General features: G+C 34.9%; 1 protein-coding gene across 1 annotated transcript; it reads right to left on the bottom strand.

The window, feature by feature from the left end:
* Window positions 1-2059: 2059 nt before the first annotated feature.
* Window positions 2060-5000, bottom strand: LOC141720750 (putative receptor-like protein kinase At5g24010). The gene has a single exon (XM_074523361.1). The coding sequence runs from the start codon at window positions 4772-4774 to the stop codon at window positions 2282-2284; it is 2493 nt and encodes an 830-aa protein (XP_074379462.1). The 5' UTR covers window positions 4775-5000; the 3' UTR covers window positions 2060-2281.
* Window positions 5001-16926: the final 11926 nt, after the last annotated feature.

Below are 16926 nucleotides of genomic sequence, written 5' to 3'. Positions count from 1 at the left end.
TTGTACTCCCTCTGTTTTTTTTATTTGTCACTTTGACTTTTGCACGTATTTCAATGTGGTTTGACCGGCTAGTTAGAAATACGATTTTAAAAATTTTCTTTTTATGAATTAAAATATAAGTTGTTTACTTTTATTTACAAAAAAAAATTTATAAATAATAATTTTAACTAGCCGGTCAAAGAACATTGAAATGTGTGCAAAAATCAAAGCGACAAATAAAAAAAATAGAGGGAGTAAAATAGAACTAGCAATGAAGTTAAAGTCTTATTTTAGCACTAAAATATATTTTTTGATTTCAAATTATAGCAATTGTTGTTGTAGTAATGTTAGCTTTAGCATAGGAGTTGCTCTAACAATAGCATACTTTTAAGGTGAACCAGATTCACCTTGGTTATGCTGACAAACATTAGCTGATTGTCTATCATCAGAGCAGATCTTCAGGATTGGTTGACCAGTGGCTGTGAAAGAATTACAATAAGCACAGCCAGTACTGTTAAAACCATTGGAGATTCCTCTGCAGAGTGAGTGAAGTTTGTTGTACTTAAAACTAAAGGCAGTCCATTGCAGAATCTTAAAATGCTAATAATACAAATGCAATGGTGCATGACTCATGGTTAGCAAATGAGATAAAGATCTTCACAGGTTTGTCCAGGAGGAGGAGGTGAGTAGAGGCCAATGAGATAATTACTATGCTTCACTGGAATTGACAGATATGATATTTTTTTTTACCGAAGTGGGCTTTAATGGAATAGTCTGAAATGAGGCAGAAAGGTTATAACAGCAATAAAGGGAATTCTGCAAAACCAAATTTATTTGGAAGGCTCAAGTAGATTTTTGGGCTGATGTTTTTACAAGTTCAAAGTTTTAGATTATTGTAGAGAAAAAGTGTTAGTTTGTTGTGAATAAGTTGAATTGTAGAGCACAATAATATTAAATCATATGTATTTTTATTTGGTCCCAAAAATTAGAAGACATGAATTGTAATCAAATTGAAAATTATTAGTTTATTTACTATATTTCCCCTCTAACACCCCCAAACTTTACCAACTGGACAAAATTCATCTTGTGTTATTTCTCCCTCCACTCCAATCCTGAAGTCTATTTTCTGTATTACAAATTTCCAAACTAAACGAGGCTGGATCATGTCTTTTTATACGAGTCTTGTTAAAAGACTCCAACCAAATATTCAAATCCTCCCATAACTTAAGTTGGATCAAATATTCATATTTTCTTTTATAAATTTGTGTAACTTATTGTTGTTTTGCAGCAGGATTAATGGCTTTTAGTTTGTTTGTCTCTTGTTGAAATGGCTATACTTCCTCATCTGATTTTATACGTGGATACTTCACCTGGTATGGACTCGAAAAATTACAGGTAGTCTACTTGAAAACTGATGTCCAGTGCACTTTCACACTAACAGTGTCCCAAAATCCCAGCAGCACATGTGTAGAAAATGAAGACTAGTGATGTACAGCCAAAATGCATTATAAGCACTTATTATGAATTTGGATACTGACTGAAAAAGTAATTTATTTGACTTTTAAAGCAGTGGGTGAAGAAGACAGTTGTACAATCACTTTCTCCACCACCTTTGTGAATACTAATTGAAATCAGACACATAGTACACAGAAGTCTTGTGTTGCCTAACAGGTATATTAAGAAACTACTACAGATTGAGATGTGGTCAAGTGGAAGAGGTTTTAACTTTTGATACCTAAATTTTTGCTTCATCTTTGTATAAAATACAATAATGGAACTCTCAAGTGACCAAACTCTCACTTGATAGGGTATACCAGAGAGTGGATGAACTCTGAGGTCAAAATAGTTCTCGTACCATGTTAAGTTACCAACATTCCGACATCCTTTAAGATTTATGAGAAGGGCTTAATATTTGTTAATACTTAATAGAGATTGTTAATAGAATTCACTCGATTAAACATTATGCTATTTCTACAAGGATGGGAGCATACCCATTGTATGAATCTGTTTGCATCGACTCATTGATAAATAATTGTGAAAGGGGTGAGCAGCACTGTGTGAAATATAGCAGGACCATATACTTGGCAACAATTGGTATCCTTTCACAAATAATTCCCTACAATTGTTATTTATTTAATCTAAAATTCCCAGGTGATAAAGGGAAATAAATTATTTACCTAAAAGCATATACAATGTAAGGTAAAAAAAATTATATGCAGTATATTCCAAAAGATCTTTAGAGCCAAGGCTTAGCATAGAGCAAGGATCAGGGATACCATATATCGTATTTTGAAAAAGCAAACTATCTACCTTCTTTGTTTACCAACTGGGAAAAAATTTCACCTGACGTCACGTCTGTTGTAGCATCTTGAATATCACCATCAGTCCTAGAACTGCACGAGTAAACCGTTGGAACAGCCTCGTGTTCTAGGACTTCCGGTGTTGTGTTATCAGTATCGTCAGAACGTTGTTTGCTATCCTGGAGCTGAAGTGCATATTCTAAATTCCACAATACATCACCCATTGTTGGTCTATCAACACCATATTCTGCCAAACATTTCTCTGCTGTTTCCCCAATTTTTTTTAAAGAGTCTGAATTAATTTTTCCCACAAGATTTGAATCGATAATATGTGCAAGAAGGCCCTTCTTCTGCCATTCCATTGCCCATTCAGCTAAATTTACTTGTTCCCTGTCCAACAATGGATCAACAGCAGGTCGAGCACAAAGCACTTCAAAAAGCACAACCCCAAAAGAATACACATCGGACTTATCAGTTAGTTGTTGCCTGCGAAAGTACTCTGGATCAAGATACCCAAAACTACCTTTGACACCAGTGCTAACATGGGTCTCATCAAGACATGGGCCAGACCTTGAAAGACCAAAATCAGCCACTTTAGCAACATAGTTTTCATCAAGCAAGATGTTGGTTGATTTGATGTCTCTATGGATGATTCCTTGTGCTGAACCTGTGTGAAGATAGTGCAAACCTCTTGCGGCGCCAATGCATATTTCAAGCCTTTGCTTCCAAGATAAAGATGGTAAATTGGAACCATATAAATGGTTTTTCAGCGCCCCCTTCTCCATATATTCATAAACAAGTATCATTTCAGACTGCTCTTCACAATAGCCAACAAGTGAAACAAGATGGCGATGGCGAATTTTTGACAAAACAGTTATTTCAGTCTGAAATTCTGGCAGGCCTTGCCTGGAACCACGTACACCTCGCTTTACAGCAACCCTTGTGGAATCTTTAAGAACTCCTTTATAAACCATGCCAAAGCCACCAGAGCCAATTACCAGATTCTTGTCAAAATTATTAGTTCCTGATTCTAATTCAGAAAAAGGAATCTTTAAGCCCAGATAACCATTTTGGCCCGGAGATGTAGATGTAGTCCCTACAGACTGTTTACTAAGTGAACTGCCTCCAAAACCACGAAGAGGTGTCCAGCCCATACTTTCAGCAGGTCTTGGCTTTGCTTTTCTCCTCTTGGATCTCAAGACAAACAAAACTGCAAGTATTGCTAAACATAATACAGCAACTCCTCCTACTATAGCACCCACCAAAATCCATTTATTTATCTTTTTAGACCCTTCTGCTTGCAAACTCACAAAGTTAACAATCCTCATGATCTCTACCCCATTCAGTATAGCGTTCTTTCTAAGAACATTACTCAAATCCGAAGGACCAATGCTAACACGAACATTCCCCGAATTCTCCGAATCAACAACAAAATCGATATAGTACGGAGACGCAAGAGAATGAAAGGTTAACGAAGACAAATCAACATCTTTATATGCAACAAACCCATTTATGTAAACATCAAAGTAGAGCTGATTAAGCGCAATACTAACAATGTCACAAAAATGCAACCTAACAAAATGTCGAACAGACCCTGCTCTCACCGGAAAATCCCACGTTACATTAAAATATGAGAACCCTGACGTTGAATTATCCCTATTCATTTGTTGTGCAGTCATGTAAACATTATCCGGTGCAATTTCTCTACTAGCACCGCCTTTCTGATAGTATGGTGTGTGTGTAGTGTTTGCTAATCTAGCTGTCGATTTCATAAGCAGAAACTCCTCATCAGGAACCCAAGTCCTCCAAAGAGTATCATTAAAAGGAGTTAACTTTGGTCCCCCGACATTAATCCTATGAATAGTTTCCAATATTTGCAATCTAAGATCTTTAAATTCTTGAACACCAGTAGCACTAATTAATTTAACACCATTATCAAGAATAAAATCACCCGGTGTCGAAAACACTTCAATTGCACATACAAAACCCAAACCAGACTCCCCATTAGGCACAAACAAGAGCTCAAAAATAGCCTTATCCACCATCAAAACAAACTCTTTAAAAACAGGTTTTTTAGCACTAAATTTAGTCAAAACCAACAACCCATTAGCAGAAACACTAAAACTTGCATTCCCAAGATCATAATCCTCAGTAAAAAAAGGTGAAAAATGCAATCTTACCAAATGGGTCCCGAATTTATTAATATTGAACCTGTAAGCTGAAGCACTTTTAAAGATTCTTGCAGTTCCATAGAGTAAAGATGATGAATTTGAAGAAGGGTTTGTATTTGTGACTGAAACTGAATCACCAGAAGTGAAAAAAACAGAACCTGGTTTAATATCATCACCTGCAAAAACCCTGCTATCAACAGTAATATTGGTTTTTGATCCACAATTAACAAGATAATTATCAGGGGGTGTGAAAGATGATGTGGATATGGTGTAAACACAAAAAGATAGAAAGAGAGAAAGCAAATGTAAAAATGTTGAAGGCATTGTGAGAATGAAGATGAAGAGTGGTGTTCACATAATATTGTATTGTTTATGAAAAGTAAAGAGATTCAAGTGAGGTTCTGGAAGATTTTGACTAGGGGAATTAGTAGTGATGAAGATTAAGCAAATGTAGAAAGTGAAGGTGACAAATGGGAGGTGTAATGGATTGTTTTTTGGGTGGGTTTGCACTTTGCTTTGAGGTGACAAATGAACATTTTTGTTACTCATCCAATACACTTTGGTTTCTGTGGGAAAACTCATGACAAGGGTTCAATATATCCGATTTTTAATTTAATTAATTCATTATTTCAATTAATTTTTGAGTTGAAAATTTTCAATTTCCAAATTTTAGAATACTAACATAAAGTAATGTGATGATAAATTTATTACTTTTATTAAATTATTATTTCTTGATGCATCCGTAATATAAATCTTAGATGTGTGTTTAGATTCGATCTTATTTTAAGTGGGTCTAGATTCTGTTAGGAGTCTATTCAGAGGGGACAACTTAGAACAACTCCAACACTTATTTGGAGTCTTAAAGTCTATAAAATTCAGTAAAATCTTCTTTCAATTCCTTATTTTTAGCTAATCTCTCTCCTCTTCTACTCCAACATCTATTTGGAGTCTTAAAATCTAATATAAGGATTATGAAAAAAACTATTCTAACAGTATACCGGTGATTCCTTAAATCACTAAAATCCACTAAAATCTTCTTTCAATCTCTTATCTTTAGCTAACCTCTCTCATCTTCTACTTTTTATTTTATAATATATATTTGAAAGAAATACTTTCTCTTTTTTCACTATATATAATAATATTACTTTTTAATAATAAAATATTGTATAATAAATGAATATAGGGAATGTTGTTAGAGTTGAGAATAGATATTGATATCTTAAATTACTAAAATCCAATATTTTATATTAAATTTAGATAATGAACAAATAAGCAGTCGGAGATGCTCTCGGATCTCTTTTCCTAGAATACTAGTGTACTTGAACCGGCTATTAAAAGTATGAACTTGAATTTTGTAACTTTACAAATTTCTCAATTCAGGGGGATCTCCCCATATATATTTTCTAAATTAGAAAAACATACTGTATTTAATAAGAATGCAATATAACAATTTGTGTTAGGATATAAAATATCTTAAATAATAATTGTCACATAATCATGTAAAGCACAATAATAATTGTTACGAGTCAAATTTTTGAGTGTACATTTAAACTGGTAGAATTAATTCTTCATCAAGTCATATAATGTTTATTTAAATTAGATCTTAAAAAAAAATTAATCATGATCGAACATATTCACGAACAATTTAATTTAAAACATGTCTAATGAGGTGTTAGTTATAAAATGATCAAATTTTATTTACGAACAACTCATTTTATAAACCTCTTTTCACAAATAACTAATAACAATTTCACGACTAAAAAATAATAATATTTTCATGTGGTTTTCTTATTTTTTAAATGAATACAAACATAACACAGAATAATGATTATGGTGTTCTCCTGGGGTAAAGTTATCATTTGCCGTGCACGTAAAAGTTGGCTCGGTTGATTAAATATGGATAATTATCTTCTTGGTCACATGTTCGAATCTCACGGGAGGAGAATTTATGATTATACCTCCTGAATTTTAAGCGATTTACCTTGGTCGTCTTGGTTTCGATCATAATATTAAAGAAACAGATAAACACTAAAAAATTAAAAAACTAAATACATAAATTTAAATTTGAATCTCAAAATAAGGAGCTATAAAAGTTTTTTTATCTCCAATTTAGAAGAAATACAACAATCGTGTTCATGAACTATACTAAAGAAATTTATATGTGAAGTAGTTCTTTAACATTATTTCAATCGAAATTACTTACAAATTTTCCTGTGAAATTATACCTTACTTAAGTTCAACTCATTATAAATTGAATATTAAATATTAGACTCATAAAATGAAATTTTCTTTTAGTCGTACCAAACCATTAAACGGAAGGATTAATTTACGATTTAATTAGCAAGTGTAATCGCGAAAACGAAAAAGACAAAAAGATTAACATAGGTAGAAATAATAATACAGTGAACTAACAATACGGAAGAAAATACATCAATTATTTTCTGACGGAGTAATTTTGTCCTTGTTTGATTAGCATTAGAGTAATCGTTAACTTTGCAATTAATGAAGAGCACAGTTATACAGTGCAATGTTTCTAGTCTAATCCAGGTTTGTCTGCCTATAAAATCACGCAATCTCGGTTAATCGAGTACACTTAAGACTAATTAAATGAAGAATCGGTAAATGAGTCATCGATGACCACATAGAACACTGGGGGCATCATAATTCATAGTAACTGTTATTATCGCATAATAGAACGAGATATACAGTTTGTGTCCAATGCGGGTGGTGGGACTATGTCGTTGAAATTTTGATTCACTTGTTCGGTGGATGTCAATCTCATGTGATCAGGACCTTTTTATTTAGATAAGCTTGGAATTTTTTTGCTACAAGAGTCTACATTTTTTTAATTATTTTTGGTTTATTTATCCAAACAAACTCTACACTGAATTTATTATGAAAATAAATTAATATGGTTCGGGCTTACTCATAAATTTATAAAATTATTCATTTTTTTAAATTTAGGTAATTTAATAAAAAATCTCAAACGAGTTCTCAATGTTACACGAAATAATTGATAATGTCCTAAAACTTAAATTCTGCGTATGATATCAAATTTCTCATTTTTCTTTGTAATCTATATGGCATCATTGTAATTTGTACCGTTCTTGTGGCTCATTTACACAAATAAATTTATATTTTTATTAATAAGCAAAATTATATATAATTTAGTATTAAAAGTGCTACAGTATTAAAGAATTTAGTATTCATCACATAAATTAACTTCAATCCCATTTTGGATTTTTTTGTAGTGTGTTCAAGTACACATGTTAAGAGATAGTATTTGATGAAGTGTACGCAAAATAATGCACAAAAATCTCCACCGGTAAAATTTTTACAACTTATCAATTATGCTTTATTAGCATGTGTCATGGGCACATACTAGACAAATTCAATTTGTAATATAATTTATAAGTAAATAAAATTTATAGAGAATATAAGTCAATTAGTGTTAGTAGTTTACTTAGCAATTAATAGATTTTCAAATTAAAAGTAAATATATGTTATTTTATTTAATTTAATATAATTTAATAAAATTTTAATATAATTTATAATTTCGCTTAATTTTTTTTTATAAAAGTATATAGATGATTAGATGAACACTAACTAAAAGAAAATAAAGATTACAGAAAATAGAAGTCGATTTGTGTCGATCACAAAATTTATAGAGAATGGGTTTGTCTAGTGTGAATTATATTATGTAGTTTGTCTGACGTCAATTTACTTTTAAATTGGATTATATTATTTTAAAAATAAATAAATAATAAAAAATAACTTTAGTGACATTTATTAATTTTTAAACTGGACATTATTGAATTATTGTATTTGTTACTGTCCAGTACAACATTTATTTACTTTTAAATTAAAAAAAATTAACAATATCAAATTTATGCGTTGTATTTAGATTATATTAAGTAATATTTTTTTTTTGCTAAATTATGTATATATCAACAAAGAACCAAGAAACAGCAGGGATCTACCCTATGCTCTATGACATGCCATAGAGAGGGTGCTATCTATAGCCAATCTCAATGGAAGATTGGGGATAGAAAGCCAAAAGAGTAACAAACAACAAACTACTAGGAAATACAAGAAATAGAAGAAATACAGGAATACAAATCTGGTCTAGTACCAGCTAAATTACTGAACCAAACAGAGGTATGGAGCCTAGCCACCAAGTCAATCATCATCCCCTGCAAGAGTTTAGTCGGGCCAAAAACTCCTTTGTTGTGCGCACGCGCGTTGCGTTCCCTCCAAATATGATAGCAGTAAATCTGGATCAGACACAAAGCAAGTAAACTCCGAGGCCCGTCCTGAATATCAACCAGATTAATGAGCATGGATAGCCAAGTATCTCCAACAATTGTGATGCCCAACATGCCAAGAAGCCGAGATAGAATCCACCTGCTATAGGTACAATGAACAAACAAATGCGAATCTGTCTCTGTACCACTGATACAAAGAAAACACTGTGGAGAATCTACAATGCCAAATCTATGCAGTCTAGACAGAGTGCTGAGTCTACCATGACACAAAAGCCATTGGTGGTTAACATATCGATTGATACGAAGACGATGCCAAACAGCCTTAGACCATGACACCAAATCTCCCCTGCTTCTAATCGAGTTCCAAATGAGGCAAGTCTTAATTTTTGTTGCATTAATACCATCCCAGAGAAGGGTATACATTCCATTAGAGTTGACGGTTGGGTAATCAAAAGTTTGGAGCTAGTGAGTTAGTAAGGGATCCAAGTGGTGATGCCTAGGATTGGGTCGCGGGAGCCTCCACGTACCATTGTGAATAATGTTGCTCAATTTAGCATTGTGGTGCAAACCACACTGGGAAATGATTGGAGAAGTGTGAGTGTCAGCTAAACTAACACCACCCCACCAAGGATCAAACCACAAAGATATGTCATTTCCTCTGCCAATAGAATAAGTAAGGAATTGGAGAGCAATTCTACGAACCTTCAAAACTTTCCTCCAAATCCAAGAGCAATCTGTAGGCATTGTTAAAGTCCAGAAATGCTTATATTTCAGTACCGTGGCATTCACCCATTTAGGCCAGAGAGAACTCGATTTGGTTACTACTTTTATCAAATGGTGAATTATCTGAGCTCGGTTCCATTCGACCATATTTTTTAGGCCCAAGCCCCCTTCTTCTCTAGGAAGAAAAACAACGTTCCAAGCTATTTTGGCTCCACCCTTGTGGTTGATATTTCCTTTCCACAAGAATCTTGTGAGTAAAGACTGTATTGTGGCATGAATAGCAGCAGGCAACATAAAATGGTTGCACCAGAAAGCCTCTATGGCATGAACAATTGACTTAATAAGCATAACTCTTCCAGCAAGAGAAAGTAAAAGAGTAACCCAAGAATGCAGTCTAGAGGTAATTTTCTCAATAAGAGGCATATAGTCATTAACACATAGTTGTGAAGAGATAAGGGGCACCCCAAGGAATTTGACAGGAAGAGTACCTCGGGGGATGGCCAGAGTGTCAAACCAGCTAGTAAAGGCAACATCGCAATTGCATAAGAAGCTAGAACTTTTAGCAATGCTTGGAGCTAGCCCGCTCCAACCTGAGAAAGTATTAATCGTGGCCATAATATGTTGAACAGATTGTTTGGAGCCATGAGAGAAAAACAGGACATCATCAGCAAAAAATAGATGTGTTAGTTTGAGTTCCTTGCAACGCCAGTGATACTTGAAGTCTTCAGGAGTGTTGTTAAGAGTACAAGAAAGAATATTCATGCATAATGCAAAAATATACGGTGACATAGGATCCCCTTGACGAAGGCCCTTAGTACCCTTGAAGTAGCCATGAATCACCCCATTTAACTTTATAGAAAATCTGGTAGAACAAATGCAAGCCTTGATCCAACCCACCATGATATCCGGAAATCGCATTTTTTCCAAAACTGCTGAAATGAAGTTCCAATGAATAGAGTCGAAGGCCTTGTGCAAGTCGATCTTGAGAGCACATTTGGGCACCCCAATCTCCCTTTCATAACCTCTGAATAACTCTTGAGCCATGAGAATATTGTCAGAAATTGTTCTACCAGGAATGAAAGCAGATTGAGAAATGTCCACTAGAGTAGGCATGATTTTCTTGAGTCTAGAGGCTATTATCTTCGAAATACACTTATATAAAATAGTGCATAAAGATATTGGCCTAAAGTTTTGTATTTTCGTTGGAGCCACGACTTTAGGAATCAAAGCAATGCAGGTAGAATTAATATCCAAGGGCATTATGCCATGATCAAAAAAGTACCGAACAGCAGCACAAAAACTAGTACCTGTAATGTGCCAGGTAGCAAGAAAGAACTCAACATTAACCCCATCAGGCCCAGGTGCCTTGTTCTTCTTTATTTTCTTGACAGTATTAAAGATGTGAATGTCAGTTACTGGAGCCATCAGAAGTCTAGATTGCTCTGCACTGACCTCTTTACAATCAACCATGGAGAGATCCACATTATTATGAGAATTAGCAGGAGCTCCCAAAAGCTGGGAGAAATAATCCACTGCTACAGAGGCACAAGAACCCTGACCGTGAACCAAGTTACCATCAGCATCTTGAAGAGCCAAGACTTTGCTTCGATTCCAATTTACTTTGCATTTTTGATGAAAAAAGGAGTTGTTATTATCCCCAAGATTTAACCATCTAACCCTGGCCTTTTGAAGCAAGAAGAATTCCTCTTGAGCCAAAGACAAATTAAGTTTAGAGATTAACTCTTGCTCTTCGATAATTCTGGACTAGTCTACAGTAAAGCCAGAAGATGCTTGAAAAATTTCAAGATTGGTACGGGCCAATTGCACATTACTATGAGCATTGCCAGAGTCTCTATTAAACTGTCGAAGAAGCAATTTAATGTGCTTAAGTCTTTCACTAAACTGGGCAATAGAGGAACCAAAACAGTTTATAGACCAAGCAGAAGTAACCAAATCTAAAAACCCAGGAATGTCAGTCATGTAGTTGAAAAATTGGAAGGGCATACCAAATTTCTGAATTTGAACTGGCTCCTCAAACAGAAGGGGGTTATGATCCATAATCCCTCGTTGCTTGACATAAACACTTCCCTCAGTGTAAGTATTGAACCAAGTGGAATTAGCAACCATACGGTCAAGACGTTTGAAAACCGGATCATGCATCCTCTTATTAGTCCAAGTATAAGGGTCACCAACTGTACGCATAGGCTCCAAGCCACTATTGACCAAACAATCCTTGAAACATTGTATGGCAGGAGTCCAATGTTCACGACCTCCAAGAACTTCATTAAGATTGGTAATGCAGTTAAAATCACCAAGGAAAGCCCAAGGCAAAGGACTAGAGCAGGTAGAAGTAATATAATTCCAAAGGGGAACACGATCTATTGCATCATTGAAGGCATAAACAAAAGTTACAATAATATTCAAATTCTTCTCAATGAGCCTAGCATTACAAGTAATAAATTGAGCAGATTTCGAATGCAAAGAAACCTCCCAAATATTAGGATTCCAACCAACCCAAACTCTACCATTATAGTGATAGTCATAGTTGAATAACCATTTCCAATTTTTGTTAATTTTCTTCGAAATACTCAAAGCATTATGGACCTTGACTTTAGTTTCTAAAATTCCCATGAAATCAATCTTATTAGCAGAAATAAATTGTTGAAGCTCCTTCTGATGTGGGGATTTATTAATACCCCTCACATTCCAAGATGCAAAATTCATTGTAAACGTCTGAGGCTTGCTGGCTGAACAGCCAGTTTAGTACCCCTTTTATGTGCTGGACTTTTTCTGTTGACAACCCTGGTGAAACCATCTTCATCAATCAAGTCCGCTTTTGAAGCTTTGAGAGCAATAACCCCTGGGTGGGTTTGATGTTTAGGTGCTCTAGCCGCTGTGGGTGCAGTGGGAGCTGTAGGCGCTGCAGGCAGTGGGGGAGCTGCAGGCACTGCGGACACAGATCGAGCAGCATCCTGCTACGACCTCGCCTTCTTTTTTGACTCGGAGATTTTGCTGCAACAACCTCAACATAAGTGTTAACATGCTGCACCAAATGATCAATTTGTTCTGTAGAACTCACCAAGCCAATTGTGATATTATCCTTGTTTACATTATTCAAACTTTCCAAATTATCAACCGTGACATTGTTACCCAGATACTTGTCAAATTCCTCTAAATCATCACCATTGAGAAGTAATTTAGGGTCTGCATTAGCCTGGACATCATCCAAGGTTTGATCCTCATCAAGAACCAAATCACAACCCAAAAATTCACCAACAATTACATGGTTAACATCTGTCTCCCCATCCATTTGAGCCTGGTCTGCATCACCTTGAATTTTTTCTTTGTGATTGTTTATCATTGTAGTTTTTGCAGCCCTTGGATTAACCCCACCAGGCCTAGCCCTTGGGACTGGTTTGACTGCATTGGGATTATGAATACATCTAGAGAACGAATGTCCAAAAGCTTTACAATGACTACACGAATAAGGTAGTTGAGGATAGATGATGTTAACTTTGACAAACTCTTCTTCACCGCAATCATACTGGACAGGCACCCATATGAAGTCAGGACGAGGACTGGAATACGAAAGCATTACCTGAACAGAAGTATACTTTGTAGGCTCGAATTTTTCCATAAATTCATCAAATTTCAGAGGTGAACCAACTGCTTTTGCCAAGAAAGTAAGGCCTTCCCGAGACCAATAAGAATGTGGCACTTCTTCGAATTTAATCCAACAAGGGACTGCATCAATAACATTCTTTTTGAATTTATTTGCTTCCATCCACGGAGCCAAATACAAAGTTCTGCCCCCAATTTGTACCGAATTCAGAGCTAGAATTTCATTTCTTTCTTGAATGGAAGCAAATTTGAAGGTGAAATATCCCTTAGAATTGTAGAATACCCTTATCAAGCCTTTGTTCTTCCATAGTTTGAAAGCAAAATCCCGAACATGTTTAAAATCAAAACTCCCACCAATAAAGTGACCTATAATGCTAGTGCTCCACATTTGCCTGGCATTCGTAAGAAATTCCTTAGGTGGCTTAAGCGTTGCAGAGCCATCCTCATTGAAAGTAATCTGAAAATTATGGCTATTGTTAGTGCCTACTGATGGGATATTTTTTGCAACAATCGAACTCCAATTACCCAACACAGGAGTAGGGGATTTTATAGACAAGACAACCGGTTCCGTGGTGTTACCGGAACCAATATTATCAATATTAACATTATTAACAGAATTTTTAGGAACAAATACAGTCAAAACACCATTTTGAACATGAAAACTATCTTGCAAGTCTTCAAGAACAGGAGAGTACCTTGCTTGGTAACAGAGCCTATAGACCTTATCTATGATTGCTTGGAGGTGGGAGATAAACCAGCACCATGGCTTGGCCCAGGTTCATGCCTAGCAGAACCACCCGCAATAATAAGATTCATGTCTTCTTGAACTCTTCGAAGAGTGTTTGGTGAAAGTGGGAGTGGATTGGCTACTTCTTCAAATAACAAATCATGGTGAGGTGCTGGCAAAGCTAACAAAAAGAGCTACATAATTATGCCCAATAAAGTTCGAAAACTCATCTGAGTTCATGCTTCCTGAGTGTTCTGAGTTTCTAGACGCCATATTAATTTAGAATTAGCAAGGAGATGCAGGGGTAATGAGCTCGTGAAGGAAATCAATGGTGAGGAGAAAACAAGATGAGAGAAATTACTAGAAATGGCAAAGAAAAAGAGGGGGGAAGAAGAAATGTGATGGGCGGGAGACAGAAAAGGAAAGAAAGGACAATAAAGTGAACAAAACGCTGTGTAATAGATCTGGTTATTAGTGTGTGAAAGCTAGGCGGGAAACAACATTTCTAGAGAGAAGGAAGAGCATCTCTCTTACCTAAGTAATATTAAATTAAGTATAATAACATCTATTTAATTTTAATTTGAAAATTATTTTTTATTGATAATTAAGTAATATTAAATAAACTATATTGAAAAAGCCAATTATAAGATAATTATCCAACAATATTAATTAATATTAAATTATCTAAAATCATAATTATTTTTTTCATAAGATAAATATACAATTCTTTTAACAAAAATAAAACTAATATGTTGGATTTTTATATCAAGTAAAATATTGTAGAACTAGAATTATAGTGGTAAATTTAGTAACTGATTTGATTCATTTTAACCACGAAACTATTTTTTACAAGTACCAATTTAATATTTGATATTAATATATTAGTTTCAATTCGTGTTTCGCATAAACTATAAATTCAATTCTCTATGTTGGATATATTTGAGATGTCATGTCTAATATGTTTCATGTTTCTTTTTCAGATCTTAACAAACAGGAAATATCAGTATTTACTGGAATCAGTACTTATTGGAATCAGTACTTACTGGAAGTCAGGACTTAATGTCATATAAGGACTTAAGGTCATATCAGAACTTAAGTATGAAAGGACTTACAGTTAAGAAAGGAAGCTGATTAACAGTAGAAGATCGAGACTAATACAGAAGAAGATATGCAAGGAAAGAGTTAGAGGACTAGAAGAATTATATAAGATAACTGATTGATATATTTTAGGAGACATAATTATATTCCATATCAATTAGAAGTTATCTTGTAACTGTGTACTATATAAACACAGATATAGGTTTACACTATATGTGTTATCATTATCGAGAAGATCATACATTGTAACCTAGCAGCTCTCGTGATATTTGTTCATCACTGAGAGAGGACAGTTTCATTGTAACAGAGTTTATTATATCGAATACATCTGTTTTCTGTTACTTATGCTCTAAATCGATCTGATTGTATTCTACACTGTATTCAACCCCCTTCTACAGTGTTGTGTGACCTAAAAAGTGGTATCAGAGCCTATTTGTTAACACACATATAGTAAAGATCCAAAACAATCATGTCTGAAGAAGCAGAAAATCCAACCAAGCCCGCCAAAACTTAAGAAACTCCAAAGACTCAAACCCACAGTCGATATGAGACTATTAGGGTTCCCATGTTGAGACCTTCTGAGTATCCCATATGAAAAGTAAAGATGGCTATATTTCTGGAAGCTACAGATCCAGAATACCTTGACAGAATTAATGAAGGACAACATAAGCCAACCAAGCTCTCTGTTGTAGTTGCAGATCAGCCAGCAAAGACCGTGCCAAAGGAGAAAAGTGAGTATACAGCTGAAGATATCTCATCTATTGCCAAGGATTCAAAAGTAAGGTATTTGCTGCCTAGTGCCAATGATAATGTCAAGTCAAATAGGGTAATTCACTGCAAGACTGCAAAGGAGATATGAGATGTTTTGGAGACAAGATGTCAGGGAACTGATGCAATCAAGAAGAACAGGAGGACTATATTCACTCAAGAGTATGAGCACTTTGACTCAAAAAGTGATGAGTCATTAAATGACTTATATAACAGGTTTGTCAAACTCTTGAATGATCTGTCACTGGTGGACAAGGAATATGATCTTGAAGATTCAAATCTAAAATTCCTTTTAGCTCTTCTTAAAAGTTGGGATTTGAAGGCTACTATTATAAGAGACAACTATGCTCTTGATGAAACTACTCTTGATGAAATTTATGGTATGCTCAAGACTTATGAACTTGAGATGGATCAAAGAAGCAAGAGACAAGGGAGAAAGTCAAGAACAATTGCTCTTAAGGCTGAGGAGGAATTCCCCAAAGTGGCTGTCTCAAAGAAAGGCAAAGGAAAAGCTCTCATCACAAAGTCTGATTCAGAATCATCAAGTTCTGATGATGATGATTCAGAAACTGAAAGTTTACCTAGTGAAGGGTATCACAAAGATAGCCTACAGGAAATTCAGAAGGGGAAAGAAGTTTTTCAAGAAAGGTGGAAGTTCTGATAAGAAGGGATTCAGAAAATCTGAAGGTCGAGGAGGAAAGTCTGCCAGAGGAGATTACTCAAATGTCAAATGCTACAATTGTGGTGAAAGAGGCCACATATCTCCTGACTGCAAGAAATGAAAAAGTGACAAAGGCAAGGAACTTGTCATAAAGAAGAAAAGCTGGACAGACACTACAGATTCTGAAGACGAGGTGAACTATGCCTTGATGGCAAATGCTGATGGCAGCCCTGAAACTGCTGAGTTAAAGGTACCTCAAACAACTTATGCCTTTCATACTGATGATATAACTGAGTTGAGATTATATCTTAAAACCATGTTTATTAGCTATAGAGATCAAACTTTAACATGTGAAAGATTAACTTCTCAACATATTGCTTTTAAGAAAAGGAATGATTATTTAGAAAAGGAGTTAGTTATGTTCCATCAAACTCAGAAAGAGAGATGATACTTTTTATGTTAGAGATGAATGGCTGAAATTGAATAAATCTCTAAAAACTGAGTTAGATAATGAAAAAGAGATTATCAGGACTTGGACTAACTCTGGCAGAACAACTCAGAATTTATTAAGTAGTGGAAACTGGAAAGAGGACTTAGGTTATGGAGATGACAA

Source organism: Apium graveolens, chromosome 4 (genome assembly GCF_009905375.1).
Source record: "Apium graveolens cultivar Ventura chromosome 4, ASM990537v1, whole genome shotgun sequence".
Lineage (NCBI taxonomy): Eukaryota > Viridiplantae > Streptophyta > Magnoliopsida > Apiales > Apiaceae > Apium > Apium graveolens.
The sequence above is the reverse complement of the archived record's forward strand: the minus strand, read 5'-3'. Positions and strand labels throughout refer to the sequence as shown.